Raw genomic sequence first — 16,628 nt, 5'->3', positions numbered from 1 at the left:
ATCATATGGCAATGCTGACCTAATGATATATTTAAAAACAAACACACACTGCAAAACAAAGTTCATTACTAAAGTGGTAATTATGTTTTGTGTATTAAATGAAAATTCCGGGTTCAATACAAGTTGAGCTTAATCGACAGCATTTGTGGCATGACGGTGATTAACACAAAACTGATTTCGACTCGTCCCTAATTTACATTAAAAGCAAAAATCAGGGTTACAGTGAGGCACTTACAATGGAAGTGGGGGACAATTTTTGGAAGGTTTTAAAGCAGAAATTTGAAGCTTATAATTTTACAAAAGCACTTACATTAATTATTCTGTTAAAACTTGTGTATTATTTGAGCTGTAAAGTTGTTTAAATAATCATTTTTACAGTTTTCATTTTCAGTGTTCTATCGTCATTGCAACTAAGTAAATTTTTATATAACTACACAGATAATATTAGTATATGCAATTTTTTCACACTAAAATCATGTTTACACATATATTACTTGTGTCTCGTGGCTATACTTTTAGAACTGTAACCCAGATAATTTATAAATAGTTTTTTAAATAGTTATTTATTTATTTTTTCAAGAAAAGGAGGGACAAGTCAAAATAAATTTTTGTGGTACTCAACGTTTTGCCTCAAATGCCACCAGGAGTATTCTTTTAAGTGGAGATGAGACCTAGCAACCTAGAATACATCCTAATACACATCTGATGCCATCTGCACTAGGCAGTTTATGTGGACCAACACATAGACAAATGAACAAGACCGCAGTTGCTTTCACAATAGAAAATAGGCCCTTTCCTGTCATTATAGCTGAGGAGGTCACAGGGGCACTAAACAGTTGCAGATGTGGCTCTACTCAGCAGGCAACAAAAGAGCATTTGACTGAAGCCTATGCCAGTCTTCAATCCTCGTAAGTCTCCTTTCACTCTAATTACCAGTAATAGTAAAATCTCCATTTAATAAAAAGTAACATTTCTGATTCTTAAACACAATATGTCAGATTTACAGAGAATTAATACAATTCATAGTCTGTTAATCTCACTCACACCAACAACTTTGTATGCACATGATTTTGTAAATGACAGATTTTGCTACAAGAGATTTATATACGATATAAGTTTAATTAAAGAGCTCATTGGATGACACGTGACTGCTTCCTAAGCTTCAGCATCAGTTAGCCATATCTTGGTTTAAGTGTGCAAAATGACTTTACCAGCAACGGGTGCTTGAGCACGAGTGCACTGTCACATTAATCACTCAGCGTATGCACATGTGAATCGGATGAATACATTTCTGAGCCTGTCACACCAGAAGAGGTCTCTGAACTACATTCAGGGTGAAAAGTTATATAGATGCTACCTCATTCTGATCTTCAAAGTTAAAGGGAGATTTAATAAAAAAAATTTAATTCTGTCAACATTTATTCACACTGATGTAGTTCCAAACCCTTTTTTTCTTCCGTGGAACACAAAAGGAGATGTTAGGCAGAATGTTACAGATGAACAGCCTGAGTCAACATGTAATTTTCAAAAGAATTATACAATAAAAGTTAATGGTGACTGAGGCTAACATTTAGCCTAACATTATTTGTGTTCCACGGATGATAGAAAGTCAAATGAACAACATAAGGATCCGTGAATGATGACAGAATTTTTTCTAATAGAAATTACCACACATAAATGTGATATTTTTACACATCAGCATTGGAGTTTTTCAGTATTACTTATGGCAAATGTTTTATGTTTCACAAGGCTACCACTTGTGCCAAAAGCTGACAAATATAAATGTCTTGTATGCACCCATCCTGCTTATTGTAGGCTGCTATGTAAACCAAAGGCAATGCATCACTGGGCCTTGAGTTGTTTTGTATAGTGATCAGCCTTGTGGTGAGACATTTGTGATTTATTTGCTCAACATGCCCTCTTGGAGACAAGATGAAAGTGGTGAGTATAATTAGTATTTTCACTGATACCACCATCAAGGTGCCTTTGATAAACAGAATATCTAATCAAAGAAAGCAACTTTGTTTTTGCAAACGACATAAATTAATAATTCATTACCACTTTGGTCACATTTAAAATTACATAGTTCATGTTACACTGTAACACTAATGTAATTTTTTGAGGAGCTGCTTGTAATAACAAATTGTGTTGTAAAACGGATAGTTACAACACTGAATTCTGATTGGATGAGACGCGTTGGGGTCTTTTGTCAAATGACTGTAAACGCACACAGATGAGATGTTCATAGTTCTGCACAAGACCAAATATCTCCGCATCGTTGTTAACGACAGGCTGCAACGCATCAGCTCCCAATGGAGAGGTGAGGTTCCCGCTCTCTGCGCCGCCTGCACACGGAGCCCGATTTCCTCCACTAGATTTTCAATGCAGGCGGTCAAACAGATCGCCACGTACTCATGGATGCGCACCGAGATCCGAGTGTCCACAATCCAGCGGAAAAAGCGCCCTACAGACAGGCTCAGTCTGCAGCGGGAGGACTTGCTCTTCCGCAGGACCTCTCCAGCGCTCATCCTCTCCAACTTTCCGCCAGTGCCCAGCTCATGACCAGTCTCATTGCGCTCTGCACCTCGAAACGTGTGCACCTGCAGTGCACGACACTCAACAGTTGCGCATCTCTGGAGATCCTCAATAAAGCGCTGCGCATTAGCACTGACAAACGCCGGACACTGTCTGGAGTAAAAGATCCAGCAACTTTACGCAGGACCACATCGATCTCCTCACCTGTCCAAGGGAACTTCTCTAATTCTGTCAACCTCGGACACTTGGAGAAGATATCCTCAGGGTCTTGAAGCACTGTGTTCATTGTGTCCCAGCTGTTGTTTCTGCTGTTCATAGAGCCCACGTAGCTCTACCAGTTGCCACGCTGTCGAGAGCTGATGCGAGCCTGCGAGTTGGACTTGGAGGAGCACAGGCTGAGGGACCCGTAAGATTCCCCGTCTCCATATCCAGAGTCCAGAGTCAAATCCTCTAAAGTCTTATTGGTATGATTGCTCAACGCTGCCATTTCTCTGTGTCTCTTTTACTTCTTAATTAATTTTACAATATAATAAAGGTGGACTCCCTCCCTGGTTTCTGTTAATGCTACAAACGTAAATAAGCTGCGCAGAAAGAAACTGCTTGTCTGAGGCATTGCGGATCCGCAATGATGTGCAATCCAGTGCCGTATGGACTCATCAACTAGAGAGTGAAACTTTTAGCAGCGGAAAAGTTTCTTCCAATCAGCTGACATCTTTCTTTAAGCCAACCAGACACATGCAACCCCATCCCCGGTTTTAAAATATAAACATGGTGACTGATTAGATAGGGCGATATAGCTATAGCTGCACTTTAATCAAATTAAGTATGAGCAAATAAGTGACATGTTGGAATAGACGTTACATTACCTTTCATCTCATGCTCATGCATGCCCTCATGTGGTTGGCAGAAGAATTATGACGAAATAATGTCTGATCAAGACACATTTGAATGTAACTTTTCATTTATTCTTTAAAATAAGACCGAAAAAAGTACACACCTAAATCCTCTACAAACAATTTCACAGAAATTATCCCTTCCATCACAACTAGTATGTGTTTTAAGTCTAGTATAGTCTGCATTTTGACACCCTGTATTATAAGTACTTGGAATAAACGTCCACTATTAAAAACTACTTAGTAAGTATGACAGAGACAATCTGAAGTATATTGAACAAACCTCTCTGCCACATCCTTTTCAAAGATTGGCAAAGCAGCATTAAAAAAATCTCTTGTGCAAGTGCCTTAAACTGTCCATGTTGACATTCTCCTGGTGTTCTCAAAGCTTAATATTTTACACATCAAGTAAAAGTTGAATCAACTTTGGCAAGCCCATATATTCCCCTGTAAAGGTCATCTGGGACAGAAATGGCCACCTCGAATGCAAAATCAGACAATAGCAACAGCAAGGTCCTCTGTGTTCCATTATCCTTGAAGGTGTCTTTTAATAGGAGTGTTCCACATGCCCCGCTTAGAGTGGAAATAGTGGTAAAAGTTCCTCAATCTCAGTCTCTCTACCTCTAGTCCATTCTGCAGAACCCTGAGAGAACAGTGCATATTGAGACAGAGGAAAAATAATAAGATGGCTTTGCTTGTGCCATTTCTATTAAATTCTACTGCAAAGTCTTCAATAGGAAGAGCTCAACAATAAAGTTTTTGTAAACATATTAATCACACAAAGGCTTAAAATGAATGTATCAAATAAAAAATATGTCAGCTTTAATGGAATTAATGCATTTTATACCTGTCCAACAGCTCCCAGTCTTCTCCTCCCCAGCGGTCTTTAAACTCTTCTGTGTTCATACCACCAATTTTATCAAAATCAGATTTATAAATCCCAAACAAGCCAAAGCCATTCACTTCCCAGTAGCCTGCAAGTGGAAATCAGACATCATGAGTGCTCTGATTTACATAATTGTTTTCACAGTTTTATCATTGTATGGATAAACCGTTTGTCCTGAGCTGAAACTGGTATACATTATGTCTAAACCCTAGTAATCTGACTCCCATTTTAATACAAACAGGATTTGCAACATATAAAGTCAGATTTACATTCTGCACAACTGGTGTGGGAACAAATGTGTTTATGTTTATGTCTAGCAGCTGTCTCTAAAAGTGTCTGCATGTATGTTTTACCATCAGGCTCCAGAGGTGAACTTCCACAGTCCAGTCTCATGACTATGGGTGCAAATGCCAGTCTGCCTTCCACACAGTGCTTCCTAATGGCCTCCAGGATGTTGTAAGGGAAGTGTATGTGCAAGTCACATAGGAACACTATGCTGTGGTTGTCCTGGAATTGACACACATTACACCATCTTTAGTGTTTGGGGTAGCATGTTACAATTATGTACATGTTAATCATGTAATCAGATTACTTTTTTTGGAGGAGTAAATTAATAAAGTAACATGATATTTTTGAATTCACACCACAATACCGGAGTTACCTTTTCTGTAACATGTATTACTTTTCAATTAATCTAATTTATATGACTGAAAAAAAAAGACTGAAACCTCTCCCTCACATTATAACGTCACATAGGACTAAGCAGTGCACGTAATACCAGGTCCACACAGCAAATTTAGAATTACCTACAAGACTTAGTGCTTCTGTTATGGAAGAGAGAGAGATAGCCACAGCCAATAGTAAGAAAAAGAACACATTATTAGCTGGGTTTCCATCCAAGTATACTGCAATTTCTAAGAGCAACTTCAGCTAAGGAAAATACTAATCATTGCACGTTTCCATCTACTATGTGCATGGACTTGAGGGAGGCTGTCTTGTGATGATGGAGAAGCTTCAATGTCATCTTTTCTTTGGGGATTGTTGTATTTGTGGTATTGGAGCAATTGTGCATCACTTAATTAAATGCTGCAAGGTGACACATCAGAATGAATGTAATATCTCATGTACTGAGGGCAAAAAAGGATGCATTTGCTGCCAGCCTCCGTATACAGAACCTGGGAGCACCGGCACTCAATTCTCTTCTGGCAAATTCTGAAGACCTACTTTAATGACCAACTGTGGGTTAAAAACTTTGAATGTCTAGGGCTGTGTTTGAAGAATTGCTTTGTTGTGAGGAGTGGAAAAACGAACACACAGGGTCAAAACTAGGGCTGAGAACTGATAAAAATGTGTAATTGAAATAATATATACTAATTAATTAAATAACAATTAATCATATATACAATTCTTTACAGAGGAAGAATGCGTCCCATTGAGAGCGAGAACCACTAATCACGACAACGAGGAGGTTACCCCATGTGACTCTACCCTCCAAAATCCATCTTTCTTTTTATATGTTATGTTCATGATGGAGTGGTATTGGAGCAACTGAAATGCTGATGACTTTCAGAAAAATAAAAAAATATTCCTATGTACAAATCTCGCCGCTTCACTTATATTCTGCAACACTCACGTTCACTAATCGGTATGATTGGGACCACAGTAGGCTACGATGTGTATCATACATTTATGATAGCCATAATGTACATTCATGCATGTGGCAGACGCTTTTATCCAAAGCAACTTACAGAGCATTTATTACAGGGACAATCCCCTGGAGCAACCTGGAGTTAAGTGCCTTGCTCAAGGACACAATGGTGGTGGCTGTGGGATTTGAACCAGTGTACTTCTGATTACCAGATTACCAGTTATGTGCTTAGACCACTACACCACCACCACTCCGTGCATTCTGACATAATGTCACAGTGTGCCAAGGTGATCTCAATGCGTTCATATCGTACAGTCTGACAAGTAAAAATCCTACAGTGTTTAGCTGGCATAACACCAATATATACACTTATATATACTACAAAACTTAAAACTGAAAAATAAATGAATACTGTTTTTTTTTGTCATTTGTTCTCTCTCATTCATACTCTCACCTCTATAGAATCCACACCCAACTGTAATCCGGAGGATCTCTCAAAGTTCCCTTCATGTTTCAAATACTCATACCTACACACAGAGACCCAAAGAGAGAAAAGTTGTTTTTCTCTGGTAGTATCAGTATGTGGGTCCAACATGAGTTGTAGATCCTCATGCAGCCATCCTCCAGTGAAGATGTAAGCAAACGCTCTATTCGGCAGGTGCTTAGCTAAACATGGATACAACTATGCATGAACTCTTCTAAATTAAAACAATGACAAAGTGGCACTGCAGGTATTCACCTGGGAACAGTGCTCTCCTTCAGTGCCTTCTCCACATCCATATCATCGCTCTGGAAGTCCACAATGATCACATTGAAATTCTCATCCTTGGTGTCATGGTGCAGGAGCTCCATATCAGAGATAAACTGCTGCACCCAGCGAGCCTGATTCTTTACTGCCAAAAAGACAACTCGGATCAGTGACTACATGACTTGATCTTTCTTACGTTGACAGTATTGAGTGAAACAATGTGGCTATCAAATATTTCTGTATATATATATATATATAACCGATAACAGCACAAAAAATAAATAAATCATACTGCATGACTGTATGAATTTGAATTTCCTTTATATACCTGGCACAACAAAGTGTACCATCACTTCATGCCTCCACTGTAACATGGCTGGCTGGCAGAGCAAGGGCTTTGCCCAACTGGTGCTCCAGGGTGAGGTGGTGTAGTTTGAGGTACTGGAGCCACTGGGCGGTGGGGTTCTGGAGAGTGTTTGGTGGGACGAGGCTATGGTTCCTACTCTACCCTCAATTCCGTCCTCATGTCGACTGCGGTGCAACAGGAGATAAATGTACTCAGACAGACGCACTACTCTCTTCCCTCCCTCCATCAACAGCAGCTCCACCAAATACCGGTTGCCCCTGGCTGAATCTCTCCGCTTCTCTACATTTACAATACGGATAAGAGTGTAGATCCTGAAAGAGAGGTGAAAAAGAGGAAAGAAAGAGACAGAAAATGGCAGAAAAAGACAATGATGAACATGTCAAACTAAATCTAAGCATATAAAACCACACATCTTGTTTAATGTAATTGAGTCAGAAGTGATACAGCTTTGCTGCTTGTTTAGTGCACCTGTGAGAGAGTAGGGTATATTAACCCTCCAACCTAACAGCAGGAAAGTTTCAGTAATAGGGTTGGAATTAAAAGATAGCTTGAGCACTTGAGCTGCGAACTCAGCAGGGACAATTCTCGCACATAAACACACCCACACACTTATTTAAAGGGGTTATATTTTTTGTGGGTTTTTTTGTGACGTTTTTGCAGAAAGTCATGATTTAGTATTTATGCTCATTTTCAATACCATTATCTCTCTGACTCTCAGAATTAAACAAATAATTTTCTTGCTGCTTGAGCCTTTAAAAAATTCATATGTGAAAACCCACTTCGCATGTAATATGAGATGTAACGCTTTGCTGAAATTACTCACAAGCTGAGGGTTTATTGTCAGTCCAATATCGTTTTTAACATTCTGCCACAAATGCTGTCGACTGAGCTAAACTTACATTGACCTTGGAGTATTCCTTTAATTTCATGAACACATTTTAAAGTTGAAAACCCCAAAATTAAAATTGTGTTATAATTTATTCCAAATATCACAAAGGCATCATCAATGTAATCCATAAGAATCTGGTAGTTTAATCCATGTCTTATGAAGCGATCCAGTTGGTTTTTGGTAAGAACAGAGCAAAATATAACTCTTTTTCACTGTAAAGTACATCTTGCCAGTGCAGTCTCTATAGGCACGATCATGATTTCAAGCTCGAATACACTTCCTAGTGCTTGACGTGTGCAGAGTGCGCTAGATGGTAGAGGTCTGCATTTCTGTGGAACTCCCAAAGGACCTGATTAGATTTCTTGCGGCATGGGATTAAATTGCTGAGTTGAAGGCGGTAGCGGGTGGTACTTTCATGAAACTGCGGGCAGTCAGAGAATAACCTAAAAAATCTGATATGGATATCTTTTTTAATTTATGAATTAATGAATGCAGAATAATTTAGAATTTTTATTTTACAACTAACTTATTTTTGATAACAATAAAGCAGAAAATGCAAAGTAAAAATGTGCACACAGCACATTAATCAAATTATTAAATATTTAGGCCAAGCTATAGAGGAGGTCAACAGGGCATTTGAGGAATGGCAGAGCAAAGCGTGGACACACTATGTCATCAAAGGATGTGAAATTCGGACTAGAAAATTATCAATTTATTGTTAAATGCAAGTCAGATGGGCATCGTGTCACACATCATCCGCTAATAGCAGTAACAGAAAAATAAAATGGTCTTTGTGTACACTTGTTGTCTATTTGTATACCATCTTGCAGGCAGAGACCAGGTGAACATGGAGTAAAATTCATGGAGTGTTTGGGAACAGGCAGGTGCGGGATGGAAAAACCAGTGATGCACAGGCCTCTTCTACAGTAGATGGCACAATAGGATGAGTAATCGAGCTTGAAATCATGAATGCCAAGAGAGATTGCTGTCGAGGTTTATAGTGAAAAAGGAGTTACATTTTGGTCTGTTCTCACCCCAAACTGACTGTATTGCTTAAGAAGACATGGATTAAACCACTGGAGTCATATGGATAACTTTTATGATGCCTTTATATGATATTTGGACCTTCAGAGTTCTGGCCACCATTTACTTGCATTGTAAGGACCTACATAGCTGAGAAATTCTTCTAAAATCTTAATTTGTGTTCTGCAGAAGAAAGAAAGAAATACACATAGAGGATGACATAAGGGTGAGTAAATTATAGGAGAATATACATTTTGGGTGAACTATCCCTTTAACACCTCCACATACTCACCCTCCATTCTGTTCATTCAGCCTCTCCATGTACTGTGAGATTACATCAACAACCTCGTTCTCTACAAGCTGCAGATTCCCAGAGACATTACATCTCAGGTCATTCCAGTCTGACCTGAGCAGTTCAAAGTCCACAGGGTTCACGCTGAATGTTCGCTGCCAGTTAATGGCCTCCTCCGTCAAGCTTGGCCTCAGCTCTGCCTCTCCGTAACTGTACTCTGACATGTCTCCTTCTTCAAGACCCCTGCTCTGCTGAACCATGTCTGAACCATCTGGCATCTCAGAGATCTTTTTTGTCTGCTCCTCCAGAGGCTGGCTGTTCTCAGATGAGTTTAGCCCAAGCTGGACTCCTTGGCTTGATGGGGGCAAGCTGTTTGGATTTGATATGAAGGTGGTAGGGTTGCCCTTATAATGAGGTCCAGGCTCCGTAGGCAAGGAAGGGTGACTCTGTTTTAATAGGTTTGTTTGGGCAGAAGTCTTATGGTCCATCAGGGAGAAGTTGGGCAAGTTGAGAAGATGAGAAGCAGTGGCTTGTGTTTTTAAAGACCTCCATTTTGAGCTTAAATCCACAAGCCGTTTGGTCTTTCTAGACTGATAAAGGAAGACACTAGAAAACACTTCACCAGGAGGTTTTGGCATCCCTTTTGGTCTGCTTCTTGGTGACTGGGGTCTAGTGATGTCACTTTTGCTGGTATTAGTCTCTTTTTCCACACTGGTCCCAACAACAACAACAGGCTTGCCTGCATTACTTAATATCCTATTAGCCAAATCATAAAGAGGGGACATTTGATGACGTTTAAGGAGGGATCTTCCCTTTACCGGTGGGCTAGCAGTTCCTGTCAGTTTGTTCTTATTTGGCAAACCTGGGTCAGGGAGTAGCCATGTTAATGAACGACCCTTTTGAACAAGTTCAAATGTTTGGGAATCCCCATGCTCCATCTGTTCATTTAAAGCTCCACTTTGAGACTCTAGAGCACCTGCGCTACCCTTTTCTTTACCCATAATTCTAAGTTCTATCATTTCATTATCCAACACTCTATCTTGCATCAGAGTGTTTTTATTAAATATTTCCCCTCTTTTTCTTTTACTCTCTTCTCTTCCTCTTAACAGAAAGTGCTGCCTCTCTTGCTGAGAGAAAAAAATATTTGAATCCCTGTCTAATCTATCAGCCTTTGAGGAGGCAGTGGTAGCTGTAATTCTTGACGTTTGATATGCTGGGCTGGTATTCACTGTCTTCCTGCCTGGCCGGTTGATGGAACTGATTGCCTTCTCTGGGTTGACACCCTCTTCCTCCTCCAGAAAATCTGTCAGAAGAGACATGCCTTGTGAAAATAGAAACCCTTTAACTAATTCATGCAATCCAAAATGAGAATTGCTTAACAACATGTAGTGATTATAAAGTCAATGACACTGCAGCAGTGTTGATACAAATCTACAAGTAATCATTATCATCTTCAGCCATTTTACTCAAAGCTGTTAAAAACACACTTCTGTTCCACATTCACACATAGAAACACATACAGTATGTTGCTTGTTTCAATAAAGATAATACCATGTGAGATTTTAAAGAGTGAAAGCAACAGTTGAATTCTCATCTGTTACTAAGTTCACAGCTGCGTACAGACCATCAGGTTTGAGGAAGAAAATGGGCTGGTCATCTTCCTCCTCATCCAACTTCATGTACTTGTAGAAGCCAAATCTATTGGACAATTTTAAAGAGTGACAGAGCCTCGTTTTATGGGACATCCATTATTTTATGTAATTAATGTCTAAATTATTTTCATGATCAGTTAGGTGTCTTACTTTTCTAAGTAGACAGGAGACTCTCTGTAGAAGCATTTGTTCTTCCTCTCCATATGAGTGAGTCTGGTAAAGTCATTGGGGTATACATAGGACAGGTAGACCTGGTTGACCAAATATAAAAAATATATATATGGGAAAATAGGTATAGTAGGTGCATTTGCTATGGCAAATCATGTACTATTATTGGATAGCATTAAATGTAAAGATAGATAGACCACCAGTCTTGTTCTCAGTAATGTACTGAATAGAAATGTCCAAAAGAGGGCACTGTTTGCTCTTAGCTCAGCAATATCTTAATTATCACTAGTACTACATGATCAAATTATTTTTTTTTTTTCCACATTCAGTTAATTTTATTGCCAAAAATAAATAAATAAATAAATAACAATGATAAAACTACACAATTATACAAATGTGATGTGAAGAGTACATGGTGAGACTGTTACGTACAAACTGCAGGCCTTGATAACGAGCAATTGGGAAGTCCTTCACCACATATGTAGGAGCGTAAACACAAGACGGCAGAACATTCTCCAGCCTGGACTGGTCTATCATGGGAACTAGGAGAACAAATATGTCATATTCTTTTACAATTCCCACAATTTTAATTGTTTTAGAAGAAACATAGTGCATTACAAATAGCTAACAACTAACCATATCCTTAATCTAACTTACAAATACATTATAAACAATAAACATTGTCAGGGAAAAAAATTCTTGCTTGATCAGGTTTGCTGATTTCCAAATGCTGCAATTCAACCTTATTAGCCTGTTCTGATATTCACATGTTCGATGGTGCTGCACCTAACAAGCTGACATCCTAAGTCCACACCACCATCTGGGCCTTACGATGCATTGCAAAGTTTCTACACAAGCAATTTAAAATGAGCATGCACACTAGACCTAGCAGATAGAGATAGATAGTTTGTTTCGTGCTCTGCTATACATACGTACGCACGCACACACACACGCACGCACACACAATGTGGTTAATATAAGCAAAACATTTTAACACATACAGACAGAATAAAGTGAACAACCTGGTATAAGAGACAATGATGTGCAGGTGCCTGCAGTATATTTCATTTCAGTGCTGATTTGAATGGTAATGGTCAAAAATTGTCAGTTCCCTCCACATAGACGGCTGTGGAAAAAATAATGTTATTGGGAGGAAAGTGAACAATATTTTTTCCATGTTCTACCCTAAAATGCAACTACAACTTTAAATAAGCCATTTGTGAGTTGACCATTGGTGGTTCAACCAATGATGTTTGGGGCATGACATTTTTTTTATCCGACAAATGGTAGTGAAGGAGAGTGTTTGGATTTGAAAACCAAAAACTGTCATTCTTTTTTTATTCCGACTGGTGACGTAAGTAGGACAGAAATTTCACACTTCACATTTAAGTAAACAAGGGGCATTATTAGAGTCTCAATTCTATCAGAGGAATAATTGATTTGTAATATAGAGTGCAACATTTGTGTTCCAGTTCCTATTCATTTTCCCCTTTGAGAAACAGATTATTAATGATAACATAAAAACCTTTAAAGAAAGGCCTACCGTAAGTTTCTACTGAAGCCACACGTCCATGTTATTTCAACTTTTATAGCAGAATTACCATGATCATGAAGGAAAACAATCCACCAATCAGAGAATTGTAGTAAACAAAGCACATGCAGTGACTACCCACTTCCATGACACTCTGAATGACGCAATCAATTCGGTCTCCCTATCACTTTCAAACTACTTATATATTTGTATATTTCTAAATATTTTGCAATACAATATAAATATATTACTTTTATACTAAGAATCAACAAGTTTATATCAAAAGTTTCAAGTGTATTATATAGTCCATTCCCTGTCAAGCACCAGCTATATGAACAAAGACAGCACATTCATAAGAAGTTTGCAGTGTAAATGAACTATATGCAATTAATTAGTAAATAGAAATATGGACACGCTCCTTTTTAATGCTTCGAAAATTGTATTCTCATTAGGATTTGGATGTAAGCTTCGTTAAATTATAGAGAATGTAAGTATTATTCATAAATTTAATCTACGGACACACAAATCATGGCTAGTATTAATAATGATTGTATCGGCATGCACTTCAATTCTACCAGTCGATCTAGATTTTGAATAAATTACATTTATTTATTGAAACACAATAAAAATAGTTCTAAATTCAAATTATACTTCAAACCTCGCCAACTTCTTTACTTTTGCCTTTTGCAGTGACTTAAAAAATCACTCTAAGTCAACAAGTGGAAAAATAGTAATACAAACTACAGTAACACTTTCTATGAAGCCCATATTTATAATGCATTGTAAAGTCATAATATTATGAATATTCCATAATATTATGGAATCTGCAGCTTGTAGAGAACGAGGGTGTTGATGTAATCTCACAATATTATGTTTTAACTTCTCATAAATAATTGTAACCAGAATTATAATACTTACCTATTCATAGTTATACCTTGGAGTATAATGCATTATAAAACTAGCAACATCCAATTTTACATGCAGAAGTTATAAGGTATTATATACAGTATATTTGTAATAAAACATCAATAAGACATTTTTAAGTGGTTATAAGACATTACAACTCATGCTGGGAACTATATGCATTACACATGCACAAAATAACACCCATTCAATGTAAAATGTGAGATATTACAAAAAACACTTATCAGAAACTCTCTCTCGAAAAAAAAAAAAAAATATTTTGATCACACATGTAGCAATTTTCTTGGGTGTAAACACACACAATAAAAATAATAATGAATACAAAAATCAAACTGACTCTTTACTGGATTCTATTCAATAAATTGTAATGTTTGTGAGTCTTATTTGATGACTTACTATATAAATAACATCCATTTGACTTGTGATGTATTGTGTGTTACAAGTTTATGTAATGGCTTTTTATAAGAATATATTGCTTTTGTAACGTTACTTAAAACAGGCAAAGATCACTTATAATATGATCATGTCATAAAGCCTTTTGACTGTTTACGCTATGCTGCTTTTGTATGACAGTACTTATACGATTAACTTTATTAGCTTCTGCTGCATTCAAATTGGATGTTGCTTGTGTTATAGTGCATTATACTTTACGGTATAACTATGAATCGGTAAGTATTATAAAGTATTATAATTCTGGTTACAATTATTTATGAGAAGTTATAACTTATATGTTGAATGAGACATTATGAATGCAGTATAATGCATCTATAATGCCTTTACTATGCATTATAAACATGGGCTTCATTGAAAGTACAATACAAATGCAAATATAAACACAATAATACAAATTGAATTAAACAAATACATATAAATAGTTTAAGAAATCAACAACAACAACTCATCAACTCAACAACTCATCATCAGGGACATACAGTAATTTGATGTTGACTATATATTCAGAGTTTTGACATGAACTTTATTACTACCTGCATGGTGGAATCTCCAAACTACAAATGTATCAACTGAATTTAGGCTTTGTGCTGAAAACAGACCTGCTTTTGAAACATCTAAGTACAATTACCTTTTTCTCAGGAAAATAGCAAATTGCACTTTGTGCCACAGTTTGCACGCATACACCCACAGATAGCGCAAACACTCCCACCCACACCCAATTGTGCTGACACGAAAATTGTACTCAGAATTAGCACACTGGCAAACATTTGATAAGATGTAGTGCACGGTCATTGCATGTAGCACTGCACTTTGCACACTCATGAAAATAGAGCCGTTACATTCACAAAATATAACATTTTTTTTTTGCTACAAATCAAAGTTTGTAATGCTGTGATTCAGCTCAGAGCTGCTTGGTTAGTTTGATAGCATAGAACCCTTTTATAAATCCCTAAAGAAAAGAAAATATGTGAAAAATACTTCTGAATCCAAGGCGGCTGAAAAAATGGACAGGGAACGTTGTGTTCTCTATACTGAGAGCAATAACATGAGATGCTGAAATAAAAAAACATGACACCCTGCAATATAATTGGACGGTATTTCATAAATGATTATAGACTAGCATAGAGACAGTGGGGAACACAAACCCTTGTAGAAGGTGTCTCGTGGGTCTGCTTTGAGCATGTCTGCAGTATGTCTTTCTGTCCTGTTGTTAACCTGCAGAGTGAGAGAATGACTGGCCAGTGTCTGTGGGATGTGTCTGACACTGTTCATCTTCAGACTGGATTCATCTGTCAGAGACATAGGGAAAGAGAGAGAGGGAGAGAATAAAGACAATGTCTGAATGTAAATCGCCTAACTGACAAGCATGCAACAAATATGTTGTTTGGCATTATTCAAAAAAGAGCAGCATCATTTCATGGCCAGTCTACTCTACAAAGAGCAGCACATATATGTACTGCAAAGAAACTCCATCTGAAGCTGCATTTATATCATGATAGGTGCGTTTATACAGCTTTTTTAATGCAGCAAATGTACAATACAGGAATCACAATCACTGAAAACATTCAATTACATTCACTAACTGTTGATTTTTAGGCACAGTTGACAGAAAACCAGACACCTGCTGCATGATTGAAAGTTCTGCATTTCATTTACACAGAACCAAAGCTGCAGAACTCCCTCTGATACTAGGGGGTGAGGTGGGTCAAAGCCAACATATTTTAGTACAGCTTTTATATTGTATTTCATTCAAAGTTACAGTGCAATTATAGTGCATGCAAGATATACAGTTTTTCAATTTATGTCTTGCCTGGGAATTAAACCCATGAGAACTGCATCTCCCAGTTGAGCCAAGGAGCTCTAAAGTATGAGTTGAGCTACAGAAACATTTATTTGGCATTGCATCTTTCCACAAAATTCTGAGCCAGCACCAAACCTCTTAACTTTCTACCTGAAGACATAAACATGTTACTTTTCATCACTACCCATAAAGCTATATACTATTCATTATGGCCTATCTCCTGATGTTATGTGAATTCACAGCAGTGCCTGTCCTGCTTGCCACTGATGAAAACACACTTTAATTAGTCCTATTGATTGACTGCAATTGTGTTAGTGGGTATGAGTTATGGAGCACAATAGTCTATCTCTGATGGTAGCAATGTTGTTTAACTTAATAAAAAAGCACACGGCACTAACAGAGGGATAAAAGAAGAGAGCATATAGAGTTGACATCCTCATCGATGACAGCCGCAGGCTAAAAGATAGAGCAAAATCTGCCATTACAAGACTGAAAGTCTCCAGGCTTTGACCGATAGTTTTGAAGCATTTTAGTATTGGATCTTATGGTGTAATTGATTATTAAACAGGCACATACTGTATATTAGTCAGACAATGACAAGAGTAACAAGAAATGTTCACTGCAGTTATTTGCACTGGTCAACATTAACTTCAAGCTTGAGCAAGACTGGATTATGTCTCCTAAAGCATTCATAATTGATTTATATGATTATATAATATATTATATAGAGATACACGGTTCCTGATTGAGAATGAGATTGAGAATGTGATCATCAATGGACATCACAGTAAAATAATAAAGTACTTAGAGGTGTGTGG

General features: G+C 37.6%; 1 protein-coding gene and 1 pseudogene across 1 annotated transcript in view; both read right to left on the bottom strand.

Moving 5' to 3' along the window:
* The window catches only part of LOC127645461 (ankyrin repeat and BTB/POZ domain-containing protein 2-like), a 37,720-nt pseudogene extending 34,691 nt beyond the window's left edge, over nucleotides 1-3,029 (bottom strand).
* Nucleotides 3,030-3,572: 543 nt separating this feature from the next.
* LOC127660301 (N-acetyl-beta-glucosaminyl-glycoprotein 4-beta-N-acetylgalactosaminyltransferase 1-like) overlaps nucleotides 3,573-16,628 on the bottom strand; it is a 144,187-nt gene continuing 131,131 nt past the window's right edge. The window contains exons 11-21 of the mRNA XM_052150459.1: nucleotides 15,155-15,298; nucleotides 11,534-11,643; nucleotides 11,084-11,184; nucleotides 10,906-10,979; nucleotides 9,282-10,584; nucleotides 7,039-7,388; nucleotides 6,702-6,855; nucleotides 6,417-6,489; nucleotides 4,668-4,821; nucleotides 4,276-4,402; nucleotides 3,573-4,071 (exon numbers count right to left, since the gene is read on the bottom strand). Of these exons, the coding sequence (XP_052006419.1) occupies nucleotides 3,957-4,071; nucleotides 4,276-4,402; nucleotides 4,668-4,821; nucleotides 6,417-6,489; nucleotides 6,702-6,855; nucleotides 7,039-7,388; nucleotides 9,282-10,584; nucleotides 10,906-10,979; nucleotides 11,084-11,184; nucleotides 11,534-11,643; nucleotides 15,155-15,298 (2,705 nt within the window). The 3' untranslated portion in view covers nucleotides 3,573-3,956. The remainder of the gene's footprint in view (nucleotides 4,072-4,275; nucleotides 4,403-4,667; nucleotides 4,822-6,416; nucleotides 6,490-6,701; nucleotides 6,856-7,038; nucleotides 7,389-9,281; nucleotides 10,585-10,905; nucleotides 10,980-11,083; nucleotides 11,185-11,533; nucleotides 11,644-15,154; nucleotides 15,299-16,628) is intronic.

The sequence above is a fragment of the Xyrauchen texanus genome, chromosome 1, assembly GCF_025860055.1.
Source record: "Xyrauchen texanus isolate HMW12.3.18 chromosome 1, RBS_HiC_50CHRs, whole genome shotgun sequence".
Lineage (NCBI taxonomy): Eukaryota > Metazoa > Chordata > Actinopteri > Cypriniformes > Catostomidae > Xyrauchen > Xyrauchen texanus.
The sequence above is the reverse complement of the archived record's forward strand: the minus strand, read 5'-3'. Positions and strand labels throughout refer to the sequence as shown.